This window comes from Malania oleifera, chromosome 10 (genome assembly GCF_029873635.1).
Source record: "Malania oleifera isolate guangnan ecotype guangnan chromosome 10, ASM2987363v1, whole genome shotgun sequence".
Lineage (NCBI taxonomy): Eukaryota > Viridiplantae > Streptophyta > Magnoliopsida > Santalales > Ximeniaceae > Malania > Malania oleifera.
Window position 1 is genome coordinate 20,147,847 of NC_080426.1, and position 11,637 is coordinate 20,159,483.

General features: G+C 39.3%; 1 protein-coding gene across 1 annotated transcript; it reads left to right on the forward strand.

Moving 5' to 3' along the window:
* Positions 1-1,566: 1,566 nt before the first annotated feature.
* On the forward strand, positions 1,567-2,687 carry LOC131166331 (probable nucleoredoxin 1). The gene is made up of 2 exons (XM_058124786.1): positions 1,567-2,017; positions 2,096-2,687. Exons 1-2 carry the CDS (start codon positions 1,913-1,915, stop codon positions 2,486-2,488), a joined length of 498 nt encoding a protein of 165 aa, XP_057980769.1. The 5' UTR covers positions 1,567-1,912; the 3' UTR covers positions 2,489-2,687.
* Positions 2,688-11,637: the final 8,950 nt, after the last annotated feature.

An 11,637-nucleotide genomic window follows, 5' to 3' on the forward strand; every position in this document is an offset into this window, starting at 1 on the left:
AAATTTATTTTTTAATTATATATTTAAAATATCAATTGATTTAAAAATAATACATAAATATTTTTTAATTAAAAAATTTAAGTTATATTAATTTTCATAAATATTAACCAAACATATTGTCAAATTTTAATTTTTCAAATAGCCCTAAATTAACTAGAGAAAAGAAAAGAATAAAGGGAAGAGAAAAGCCTAAGGATGTGTTCAATGTTTATAAAATAATTCTCAATTTTCATATTCTTCTTTTATAGATTATAAAAATATCACATTTTTTTTTTTTTTTAGTTCTTTAGCATTACTATATGAGTCAAAATTTTTTATTTTAAAATTTTCAACATAATTATTAATAACCCGGAATAAGCTATAAGATCCTAGGATCTTATACATATGACAATACAATTTATAATTACAATGTGCACTCACATTAACTCAAAGCATCAATTAAAACCATACAATTTACATGTTATGTTCACAACTTTAGTGGATGTGCCCAATTATATTAAAAACAGTACAAGAAAATTCAAGAATTGAATAACAAATTTCCCATTTTGAAAGTAAACCATATGATCTAATTATAATTGCACAATTATATTCAAAAGAGTAGAAGGAAATTCAACAAATTTAGTGAGTGGAGGAAACTTCAACAATTTCTAGGGCAGGAAACATAATGCATTTTACAATGAAACAACAATCCAAAAAAAATAAATAAATATTGAACAATAGTTTGAATGGAAAAAATAAAATATTATCAGCAAAAAATTAAATTCAAATACCCAAATAATGAAATACAAATAAAATATTATCAGCAAAAAATTAAATATAAAAATCAAAACAATGAAATACAAACCTTAAGAGTAATGTTTGTCCACGAATCTTTTAACACAAATCACAAACTCTCTATCGGATTATCAAAGCTTTCGATAAAATAAAAATAATGTAAAAATCTAAGCACTGAACATGGAAAACATAACTTACCTCATCTCCTTATATAACTCTCGATTTGATGAAGCTCGCAACGGTCACCTGCTCCAGAATTTTCCTTCAACGGTCACCTGCTCGGCTCTGCAACAGGTACTCTGTTCGCACAAGAAAGGAGGAAGAACGGGCGAGGTTATTTTGAAGCAAGTCTCGCTACTTGGAGTAGCGAGATTTGTCACGCGTCGAGAGCCGGGTGGAGGTAATTCAAAAGGGGGTTGGCAGAGTATTAATTATCCCAACAAAATCTCGCTACTTGGAGTAGCGAGATTTACCACGCATCAAATGGTGGTTGACAGAGATTTACCACGCGTAGAAAGACGGGTGGCAGAGCATTAATTCTCCCAATTAAATCTCGCTACTTGGAGTAGCGAGATTTGCCACGCGTTAGCGCGAGCCCTTCAGACAAAAGTAAATCTCGCTACTTGAAGTAGCGAGATTTGGTTAATTATCGCTACTTGGAGTAGTGAGATTACGTTAGAGTCATTTTGAGAAATACTTCCCAGAATGAGGTATTATTTAATATATTCTTTTAAAAAAAAGTTAAAACAGAAAAAAACTTCAATATAAATAGATGAAATTTAAAAATTAACTGATCCCAGCATAGTCGAACAAATTTAAAAAACTAAAGCAATCGCGGCCAGAGAGAAATTTTTGACATTTTTACAAATGCCAAGGAATGGGTGACATACTTGGTGCCCAAGCAGCTGATCCTTATCCTCTCGCGGACGGCAGTCGGCAGCTATGCCATTCCAGAACAATCCCGACTCTGCAGAATCCTTACCCATGAAGCATCGAATCATCTACTCCGCGTTGCTCTCTTCAAAAGGTTCTTGCTCATCTAAAATTATTTAAATATTTCGGAGTTCCTATATATACAAGAGCTGGTGCCACAAGTGTTTGCATAATCAATTTTCTTGTTCCGGAGCTCAATCCTACCATGGCGAATGCTGATGTCTCCCAAGGCCTCCCTCAGGCTTACGATCTTCAGTCTCTCCTCCGCGGCGAGCAGAGAGATTTTCTCGTTCGGAACAACGGGGATCAGGTAACTGACCTGTGCTTCTTCGCTTCATGGAAGTCTTACGTCAATCGCTTCAATTCATCGAATTAATTAATTTCACAGGTTAAAATTGAGGATTTGAAAGGGAAGAAGGTCGGGCTGTACTTCACCGCGACATGGTGCCGTCCCTCTCAGAAGTTCACCCCTAAATTGGCGGAGGTGTACCGCGAACTCTCGGCGAAAGGAGATTTCGAGATCGTTTTCGTCTCGCTGGACGAAAACGCGGAGTCGTTCAACGAATTCTTCTCCAAGATGCCGTGGCTGGCGGTGCCCTACTCCGACTCAGACGCTCTCAAACGCGTGACCGAATCGATTACGGTCTCATTTGTGCCCTACCTTTTGATCCTCGATGAAGAAGGGGGAGTGTTGACTCGCGAGGGCAGGAAGATCGTAGAGAAACATGGAGCGGAAGCATATCCTTTCACCGCTGAAAGGATCCAAGAACTAGGCAATTAAGCAGAGCGCATATCGTACATGAAGCCGAAGAAAGTTTATAGAATTTCAATTTCTGTGTTTGATCTCCATTACATAGTTCGTCTCCCAATCTGAGGATTTGTGGAGATTTCTGCAACTTTATCTTCATCATAGAATGTAGAATGTGAGAATGCGTCTGCCCTAAACCGAAAGTTATAATATATTAATTAGTTTCTGTCAATAAGTATCTTTAGTTTTGTTTACGAAGAAAATTTTTGAGTAATCAATTTAACAATCAAGTTTCTTTTAGGTACAATGATTCATCTTCCAATCTTCATATACAAGTTCTTAATTGGGGGTGGGGAGAGACTTAAAAGGTTACAAATTTGAATTAGACACTTTTCTGGGAGCACGCCTCCATGCTTTGGCTCGGCTCAGTTGGGTCAGAATTCGGGGGCTTGAGCTCGGCTCGACCTTAGAAAGAGAGGGTTGACCTTGATTGATTAAAATTACATTTGAAATAATGTTACATGTATCAGAAATCAAACTGCATATACAATAATTATTCATGATTTTTTTTTTTATGATGTATTGATTGGATGTTAAATAATGATGTTTAGACGAGATTAGGTGAAAACTTCCTTTTTAGGAATTTGTTATTAAAGTGGTTAAGAAAAAAAGATTTTAATTATTCTATAAGGATAATTATTTTGTCATGCATTTTAATCTTTTTTTTTTTTTTTTTCTCCACTTGGAGGGTTACTGTTGGGTTTAGATATCCCTCCTATGTGGAGGAGCCCGTTCAACCATTTAGTCCATTTTTTTATGCTCTTTGTTGGATTTTTTTTTTAGAAGTCTTTTTATACCTCATTTAAGTAAAAAAATAAAAAATAAAAATTAGGGTTTAGAATTTTATTATAAAAGTGAGAGAGAGTGTGCGACAAAAAGAGAGAGAACCATGTTGAGAAAATCTGGATTTTTGTATTGATCAACCAACTATTGAAGTGTCATCTGTGGTTCAATCGAGCTCATTTTTCGTCTGTAGATAAAGGACTCATAGACACTAATTTTGAATGGTCAGATTGGTCATCCAAGGATGGTAGCGTTATATATCGGCTTTTGAACAGTAACCACATTGAGAAAATTTAGGTTTTTGAAATAAATGTTCAATTTTGATCAACCAATGATTGAAGGGTCATCCATGGTCCGATCGAGCTTATTTTTTGTCAGTAGATAGAGGACTCATAGATGCTGATTTTGAATGGTGGGATTGGTCGTCCAAGTGTTGTAGTGTCAGATATCAAGTTTGAACATTAACCACATTTATTTTGTGAAATTCTCAACTTTCCCTCTTTCATTTTTAAGATCTCTTGTTGTTAGCTAAAAATAGAATTAAGTACTCATTTTGATAGCTAAAAATTGAGACCTTGTATCCACACTTTTATCATAGTGAAGTTTTTGAGTGGACTCTTAAGTCCTGTGGTTTTTACCCTTTGATTTGAAGGGATTTTCCACGTAAAATTGTGTCTCATGTGATTGATATTTGTGATTATTTTTTTAGCTAATTTTGTGCTACTAAAAATATGTATTTTTTGCTATTGTCATATTATAAGAATTGATTTTGTTAATTAGGAGAGAAAGAACTTTTGATTGTGCTTTCACGATTTTTCGGTAAGTCTTGTTTCTTCCCAATACACTGGTATCTATTAGAGCAAGATTCGGTGTTCTTGTGTAATTATAGATGTTAGCACAAGTAGAGTGATTCTTTTGAATGACACAAATTATCAACTATGGCAGAACAAAATAAAAGACTTTTTATTTGTGAAGGCTTTGCTTCGTGTTGTGTCGAGCACCCCACTTGTGCCAAACACCAATACTACAACTATAGGTCCTCGGGCGCCGATGATCAATCCACTACTTCTTGACAAAGTTCAACTTTGAGGTGTGTTTTACAAATGAAGAGTTGAACTCTTCATATAGCTTCAACCTCAAGTTTAAAAAACACTTCTCTCCAATGTGGGACAAATAATATAAAAAATTCAAAACAACCTTTTATACTAATGTGGAACTATTCTACCAATATGGGACAAAAAACAACAAATCTCCACCTTGACGATAAATTCAACAAATTTTTCAGTCACCAATATTTTCTAGAGTTCCACATTATCGGCGCCTTCCAAAAATATTCAATTTTGCAGGTTATTGATCAAGTCCAAACAATGTTTGAACTTGACTGTTGTCACAATTTTGGTCAACATATCTGCAGGATTTTCAGTTGTAGCAATCTGCTAAAGAAGTATCTTGCCTCCATCAATAATATCCCGCATAAAATGAAACCGAACATTGATGTGCTTAGTTCGTGCATGGTAGACTTGGTTCTTTGCCAAATGAATAACACTCTGGCTATCACAGAACACAACAATGTGTTTCTCAACAACTCCTAAATTTTCAAGTAAACCCTGCAACCAAATAGTTTCCTTAACCGCCTGTGAAGCTTCCATGTACTCTGCTTCTGTTGTAGACAAGACAATGGTAGACTGTAAGGAAGACCTCCAACTCACTGGACCATTAGCAAATGTAAAAACATATCCATTAGTTGATCTATGTTTATCCAAATCACCTACAAAATCCGAATCCACATATTCAACAACACGTTGATCAATAGTATTATTTTTTTCAAATACTATACCAATATCAATCATATTCATAATATATCTCAAAATCCATTTTACATCTTGCCAATGTCCTTTACTCGGATCATGCATATACCCGCTCACCATACTAACAGCTTGTGAAATATCAGGTCTAGTACAAACCATTGCATACATCAGACTACTAACAACACTTGTATAAGGAACCTGTGACATATACTTACGTTCCTCATCTGATTTAGGAGATAAAGAAGCACTAAGTTTGAAATGAGGAGCAAGAGGAGTGTTGTAACAACCCGAATAAAAATTGAATTTAGATAATTAAAATAAAGGTAAATGGAAGTTGGAAACAGAAGGAGGCCGTCGACTTCGTCGACGACATTGAACTTTGGAAGGACTAAAGGAAAGGGGGTCAGCTGGGCTTCGTCAACGAATATAGGGGATTGATTGACGAAGGCTTTAAAGATTTCATCGATGAACACAGGGTTTTGTCGACGAGAAAATACCGAGAGAGGTTTTGAGCCGACTGAATTTCGTTGACGAGAAGTGGATTTCATCAACGAATCCCCTGCTTATAAATATGAAAAATCTGAATTTTTATCTTATTAAGGAAGCCATCTCTCTTTTCTCTCTCTCCCCTTCGGTTCTCCTTGTTTCTTTCGTTGATTTTGGGCCAGATCTTCACCGAATCGACAATCCGAAGTCACCACGACGCTCCTGGCGGAGTTCTCTCCAAATCTTCTGGAGCGGATCGTGGAAGAAAGTTAGTTGGAAATCATCCCAGAGTTGAGGTAAGGCTTTTTAAGCCATATTTGGTCTTGCGCTAGTTATAAGAAATGTTGTGCGCATGAAAATACTGAACTTTAATACTGGGAATTTCCATTTTCAGGGTGTTAAGTTGGGAACCCTGCGAGTGCTAGGAAGATTTTCTTAGGAGTTTTTCAGGAATCAGGTAAGGGGATAAACTAAGCTAGTTTTGTTTTGAGAAAATACTTATATATATATATAACATCTGATTTATAGAAAATATATATATATATATATGTGTGTGCGTGTGTGTGTGTCTTATATTTGCAAAAGACTGTGAAAATGATCGTATGTGTGGTATTGATTTTATGATGATATTATTATAAATAAATAAAAAATTTATGTGAAAAATGAGCAGGTCGTGACAGTTTGGTATCAGAGCCTAGGTTGCTAGATTCTGTAGACTTTAGAGTGCAACAGAAACAATACCAGAGTTTAGGAAAAGATTTGAGGATTTGTTCTACAGTCTAGAGGCAGGACTTCCGTGGTAGTTTCTGTGTTTTTCCTAGGGTGACGATTTCAGGAAAACCATAATAAGCTATTGTCGGGTTGTGTTCCTAGAATGTAGGACTGAGGATTAGAAATGAGTTAGAAATGTTGAGATAAGTGGTGAGGATAGGTGGGTAAATTATGAGGATATGATTACTGAATTGCAACTGCCATTTTTCAGGATGGATCTAGAAGGAAATAGTGCCCATGCGAGTGGCAGTGATGGAGCAGGACCATCAGGTGCAGCTGGGACCGACTCTGCCGCCATATTACATAGCATGGCTCAGTAGGTTATGGCTGAGATTGCTAGGAGTTCAAGGGAGCAGAGTGGTCCATTTGCAAGCCATGGGTGCACCATAGAGAAGTTCATGAAGATGAATCCTCCAGCATTCTCAGGTGGAGTTGATCCTGTAGCCGTTGAGAACTAGATACAGGAGATTGAGAAGATTTTGGCTATACTACAGTGTACTGACAAATAGAGGGTCCTTTTCGTCACCTATAGACTGACAGGAGAAGCCGAGAGGTGGTAGACTGTAGTGAGACTATTGGAGCAGTAAAGGGTGACTTCGATAGCCATGACATGAGACCAATTTAAGGAGCTATTTTTTGATAGATATTTTCCAACTATTGTTAGGGAGGCTAAGGTAGAAGAGTTCCTAAGTCCGAAGCAGGGACAGCTATCGGTCCAGCAGTATGCAACACGTGTTATCAAGCTCTCTCATTTCAACCTATACATTGTTCCTAATGAAGCGACAGAGGCTTGAGATGGAGCATATTCAAGCAGGTGGTGGTGCTTCGGATCCAGGACTTTGTTGAGTTAGTCTATAGGGTGGCCTTGGTAGAGATTAGTGAGCATCTTGATGCAGAGGAGCAGGGACAGAGAAAGAGATCTGCATCTACGGGCTACTAGTAGGGTCATAGACCAGGCCAGTGGAGGAGAGGTAATCATGGCAGAGGACGGAGACAGGAGACGGGAGGGCGTGAGGTGTAGACAGGGCAGGGTCCTCTAGTTTGTCAGACTTGTGGTAGGAGGCACTGGAGGTAGTATCGAGCTAGTGGTATGGTGTGCTATCGTTGTGATAGATCGAGGCACATGGTGCGAGACTGTCCTATCCCACCAAATGCAGTTCTAGTGTGCTATCCCTGTGATAAATCGGGACATATGGTACGAGACTGCCCTACCTCACCAAATACATTTCCAGTTCCTAGACCATATCGGGGAGGTTATCAAGCACCACGTGGGGACCAGAAGAGGAATACAGCTCTAACGAGGGTGTTTACTCTGACGCCGGGTGAGGCTGAGACGTCAGGTGATGTGGTGACAGGTATGGTGATTATGCTTTCTTTTAAAATTATAACATTATTTGATTCAGGAGCTACACACTCATTCGTGTCTGCGGGGTGTGTCAAATTATGTAGGGCTGAAACACAATCATTAGATATTAAATTGTTGGTATCTACACCGACTAGGTCGGTAGTGAGATGTAGTAGGGTGCTCCGGGATTGTTTAGTTAATATTCAAGGAAAGATTTTTCCTGCCGATCTGATAGTGCTAAATATGCATGGCTTCGATGTTATATTTGACATGGATTGGCTAGCAGCTAATTTTGCTAGCATAGATTGTCGTGCACGAGAAGTGATATTTAGACCCCCGGGGAAAGCAGAGTTTAAGTTCGTAGGGTTGCGAGTGCAATCCCCGCCTCAGCTAGTTTCAGCTATTCAGGTCAGAAGATTACTGCTGAGTGGTTGTCAGGGGTTTGTGGTTGTTGTGAAAGAGATGTTAGAAAATGAATTGAAGCTCGCTAGCACACCTGTAGTAAAGGAGTATGCAGATGTTTTCCCAGACGAGTTACCAGGCTTACCACCCGACCCAATTTCTAAAGTACCATACCGGATGGCGCCAATAGAATTGGTAGAATTGAAGAATCAGTTGCAAGATTTGCTTGATAAGGGTTTCATACGACCTAGCGTATCTCTATGGGGAGCTCCAGTTTTATTTGTGAAGAAGAAAGACGGGACTATGAGGATATGTATAGACTATAAAGAGATTAATAAAGTAACAATCAAGAACAAGTATCCTCTACCCCGTATTGACGATTTGTTTGACCAGCTCCAGGGTACACGGGTGTATTCGAAGATTGACCTCAGATTCGACTACCATCAGGTGAAGGTGAAAGCAGAAGACGTCTCAAAGACGGCCTTTAGGACCAGGTACGAGCATTACGATTTTCTTGTTATGCCGTTTGGTATGACGAATGCTCCTGCAGTATTTATGGACTTGATGAACAGAGTCTTTCACTGATACCTAGACCAGTTTGTTGTTGTGTTTATTGATGATGTACTGGTCTATTTGAGGAGCTATGAGGAGCATGAGATGCACATGAGGTAGGTTTTGTAGACACTTCTTGAAAAGAAGTTGTACGCCAAGTTCAGTAAATGTGAATTTTGGCTTGAGAGGGTCGTGTTCTTAGGGCATGTTATATTTGGAGATGGAATTTCTGTAGATCCTAGCAAGATTGAGGCTGTAGTGAATTGGGCTAGATCGAGGAATGTCCAAGAGATCAGGAGTTTCTTGGGGCTAGCTGGGTATTATCGCCAATTTGTAGAGGGATTCTCAGTTTTGTCAGGACCCTTGACATGATTGACGAGGAAGAATATCATATTTGAGTGGAACGACAGCTGTGAGCAGTGTTTTCAGGAGCTGAAGCAGAGATTAGTCACAGCGCCTGTATTGATCATCCCATCTGGGGGTGAAGGTTACACTATTTACAGTGATGCATCCTTGAAGGGACTTGGTTGTGTATTGATGTAGCATGGTAGGGTAGTGGCGTATGCGTCCAGGCAGTTCAAAGAATATGAGAAGAACTACCCTACACATGATCTTGAATTGGCTGCAATGGTACACGCACTAAAAATTTGGAGGCATTATCTGTACGGTGAGCAGTGTGAGATCTTCTCCGACCACAAGAGCTTAAAGTATTTTTTCACGCAAAAGGAACTGAATATAAGGCAGAGAAGGTGGTAGGAGCTGATTAAGGATTTTGATTGTATCAGCAGTTATCACCTAGGGAAAGCAAACGTGGTAGCTGATGCGTTGAACAGGAAACCCATGGAGCCAATGTTGGTGGCTATGGGGATCTAGCATCCGATCATGATGGATCTGGAGAGACTTGGCATAGAGTTAGTAGAGAGTGATCTTCCAGTATGTATTGCCAGCCTAGTGGTACAGCCTACCCTGCAAGAAAGAATTAAAGCCGCTCAGAAGGAGGATCCAGAATTAGAAGAGGTGATAGATAGAGTACAGAGTGGGCAAGGGGAGGAGTTCAGTATTGTAGATGATGGAGCTTTGCGGTTTCATTCCAGATTATGCATTCCTGCCGATACTGAGATCAGGAAGACCATTTTAGAGGAAGCTCACAGATCTTTGTATACAGTCCATCCTGGTAGTACGAAGATGTATAGAGATCTGTGAGAGTCATACTAGTGGAGTGGTATGAAAAGGGAGATTGCCGAGTATGTAGGCCAGTGTCTGACATGCCAGTAGGTAAAGGCTGAGCACCAGAGGCCGGCAGGGCAGTTGCGGCCATTATTTATCCCAGAGTGGAAGTGGGATCATATATCTATGGACTTTGTGTCAGGACTATCGATGGCATTACATGGTTAAAATGCCATCTGGGTGATTGTGGACCATTTGACGAAGACCGCCCACTTTATACCTATCAAGATCAACTACTCCCTCAGCCGTTTAGCGGAGATCTACATTTAGGAGATAGTTCGTTCTCATAGAGTGCTAGTATCTATTGTGTCAGATCAAGACCCACGATTTACGTCATGATTTTGGAGGAGCTTGCAGGAGGCTTTGGGGTCTCAGTTATCGTTTAGTACGGCATTCCATCCTCAGTCAGACGGGCAGACTGAGAGGACGATACAAATATTAGAGGACATGCTCAGAGCGTGTGTACTAGACTTTGGGGATAGTTGGACTCAGTTCATGCCGTTGGTAGAGTTCGCGTATAATAACAGTTATCAGTCTAGCATTGGCATGATACCATTTGAGGCTCTGTACGGTAGGAGATGTCGTTCTCCTTTGTTTTGGGATGAAGTGGGTGAGCGGCGAGTTGTGGGGCCAGAGCTTGTGCAGCAAGCGTGTGATAAGGTTCGGTTTATCAGAGACAGGATTAGTGCAGCTCAGAGCCGACAGAAAAGTTGCGCTGACCATCGCCGCAGGAATTTAGAGTTTGATGTAGGTGATCACGTATTTTTGAAGATAGCTCCGATGAAAGGGGTTATGCGCTTTGGGAAGAAAGGTAAACTTTGTCCTAGGTTTATCGGTCCATTTGAGATTCTATATAAAGTGGGGCTAGTAGCCTACAGACTGGCTCTGCCACCTATGTTGTCCAGAATCCACGATGTATTCCGTGTTGCTATGTTAAGGAAATACGTCCTAGATCCTTCTCATGTCATAAGTCATGATGAATTGGAGCTTAGTGATTCACTAGTATATGAGGAGGTACCAGTACAGATTCTAGATAGGAAAGTACAAGAGCTACGTAACAAGAAGATTCCTCAGGTAAAAGTGTTGTAGAGGAATCATGCAGTAGAAGAAGCTTCTTGGGAGTCCGAGGAGCAGATGAGGCAGAAGCATCCGCATTTATTCCCAGAAGTTTGATTCGGTAAAATGTAAGTAATGAAGTAGTATTCTCTTTTGCAAGTACATGTAATGTTTAATGAATGTAGTATTTCAATTTTGGGAGAAATTTTCTTTTGTATATGTAATCTCCCAAGACTCGGAATGTAACAACGGTATTCCTCCGCCACAAGTGAGGGCAGGTAATAAAATAAGTAGACCATTTTGCCTTATAAGGGATGATGAACTATACGAATAGTATATTTCGAGGATGAAATTTTATAAGGAGGGGAGGATGTAACGACCCAAATAAAAATGGAATTTAGATAATTAAAATAAAGGGAAATGGAAGCCGAAAATAGAAGGAGGTCGTCGACTTCGTTGACGACATTGAACTTTGGAAGGACTAAAGGAAAGGGGGTCAGCAGGGTTTCGTCAATGAATATAGGGGATTTGTCGATGAAGGCTTTAAATATTTCATCGAAGAACACAGGGTTTCATCGACAAGAAGTGGATTTCGTCGACGAAATTTGTGAAGGACTCGTCAACGAATGACGTGGCTCGTCGATGAATCCCCTGCTTATAAATATGAAAAATTCAAATTTTTATCTTATTAA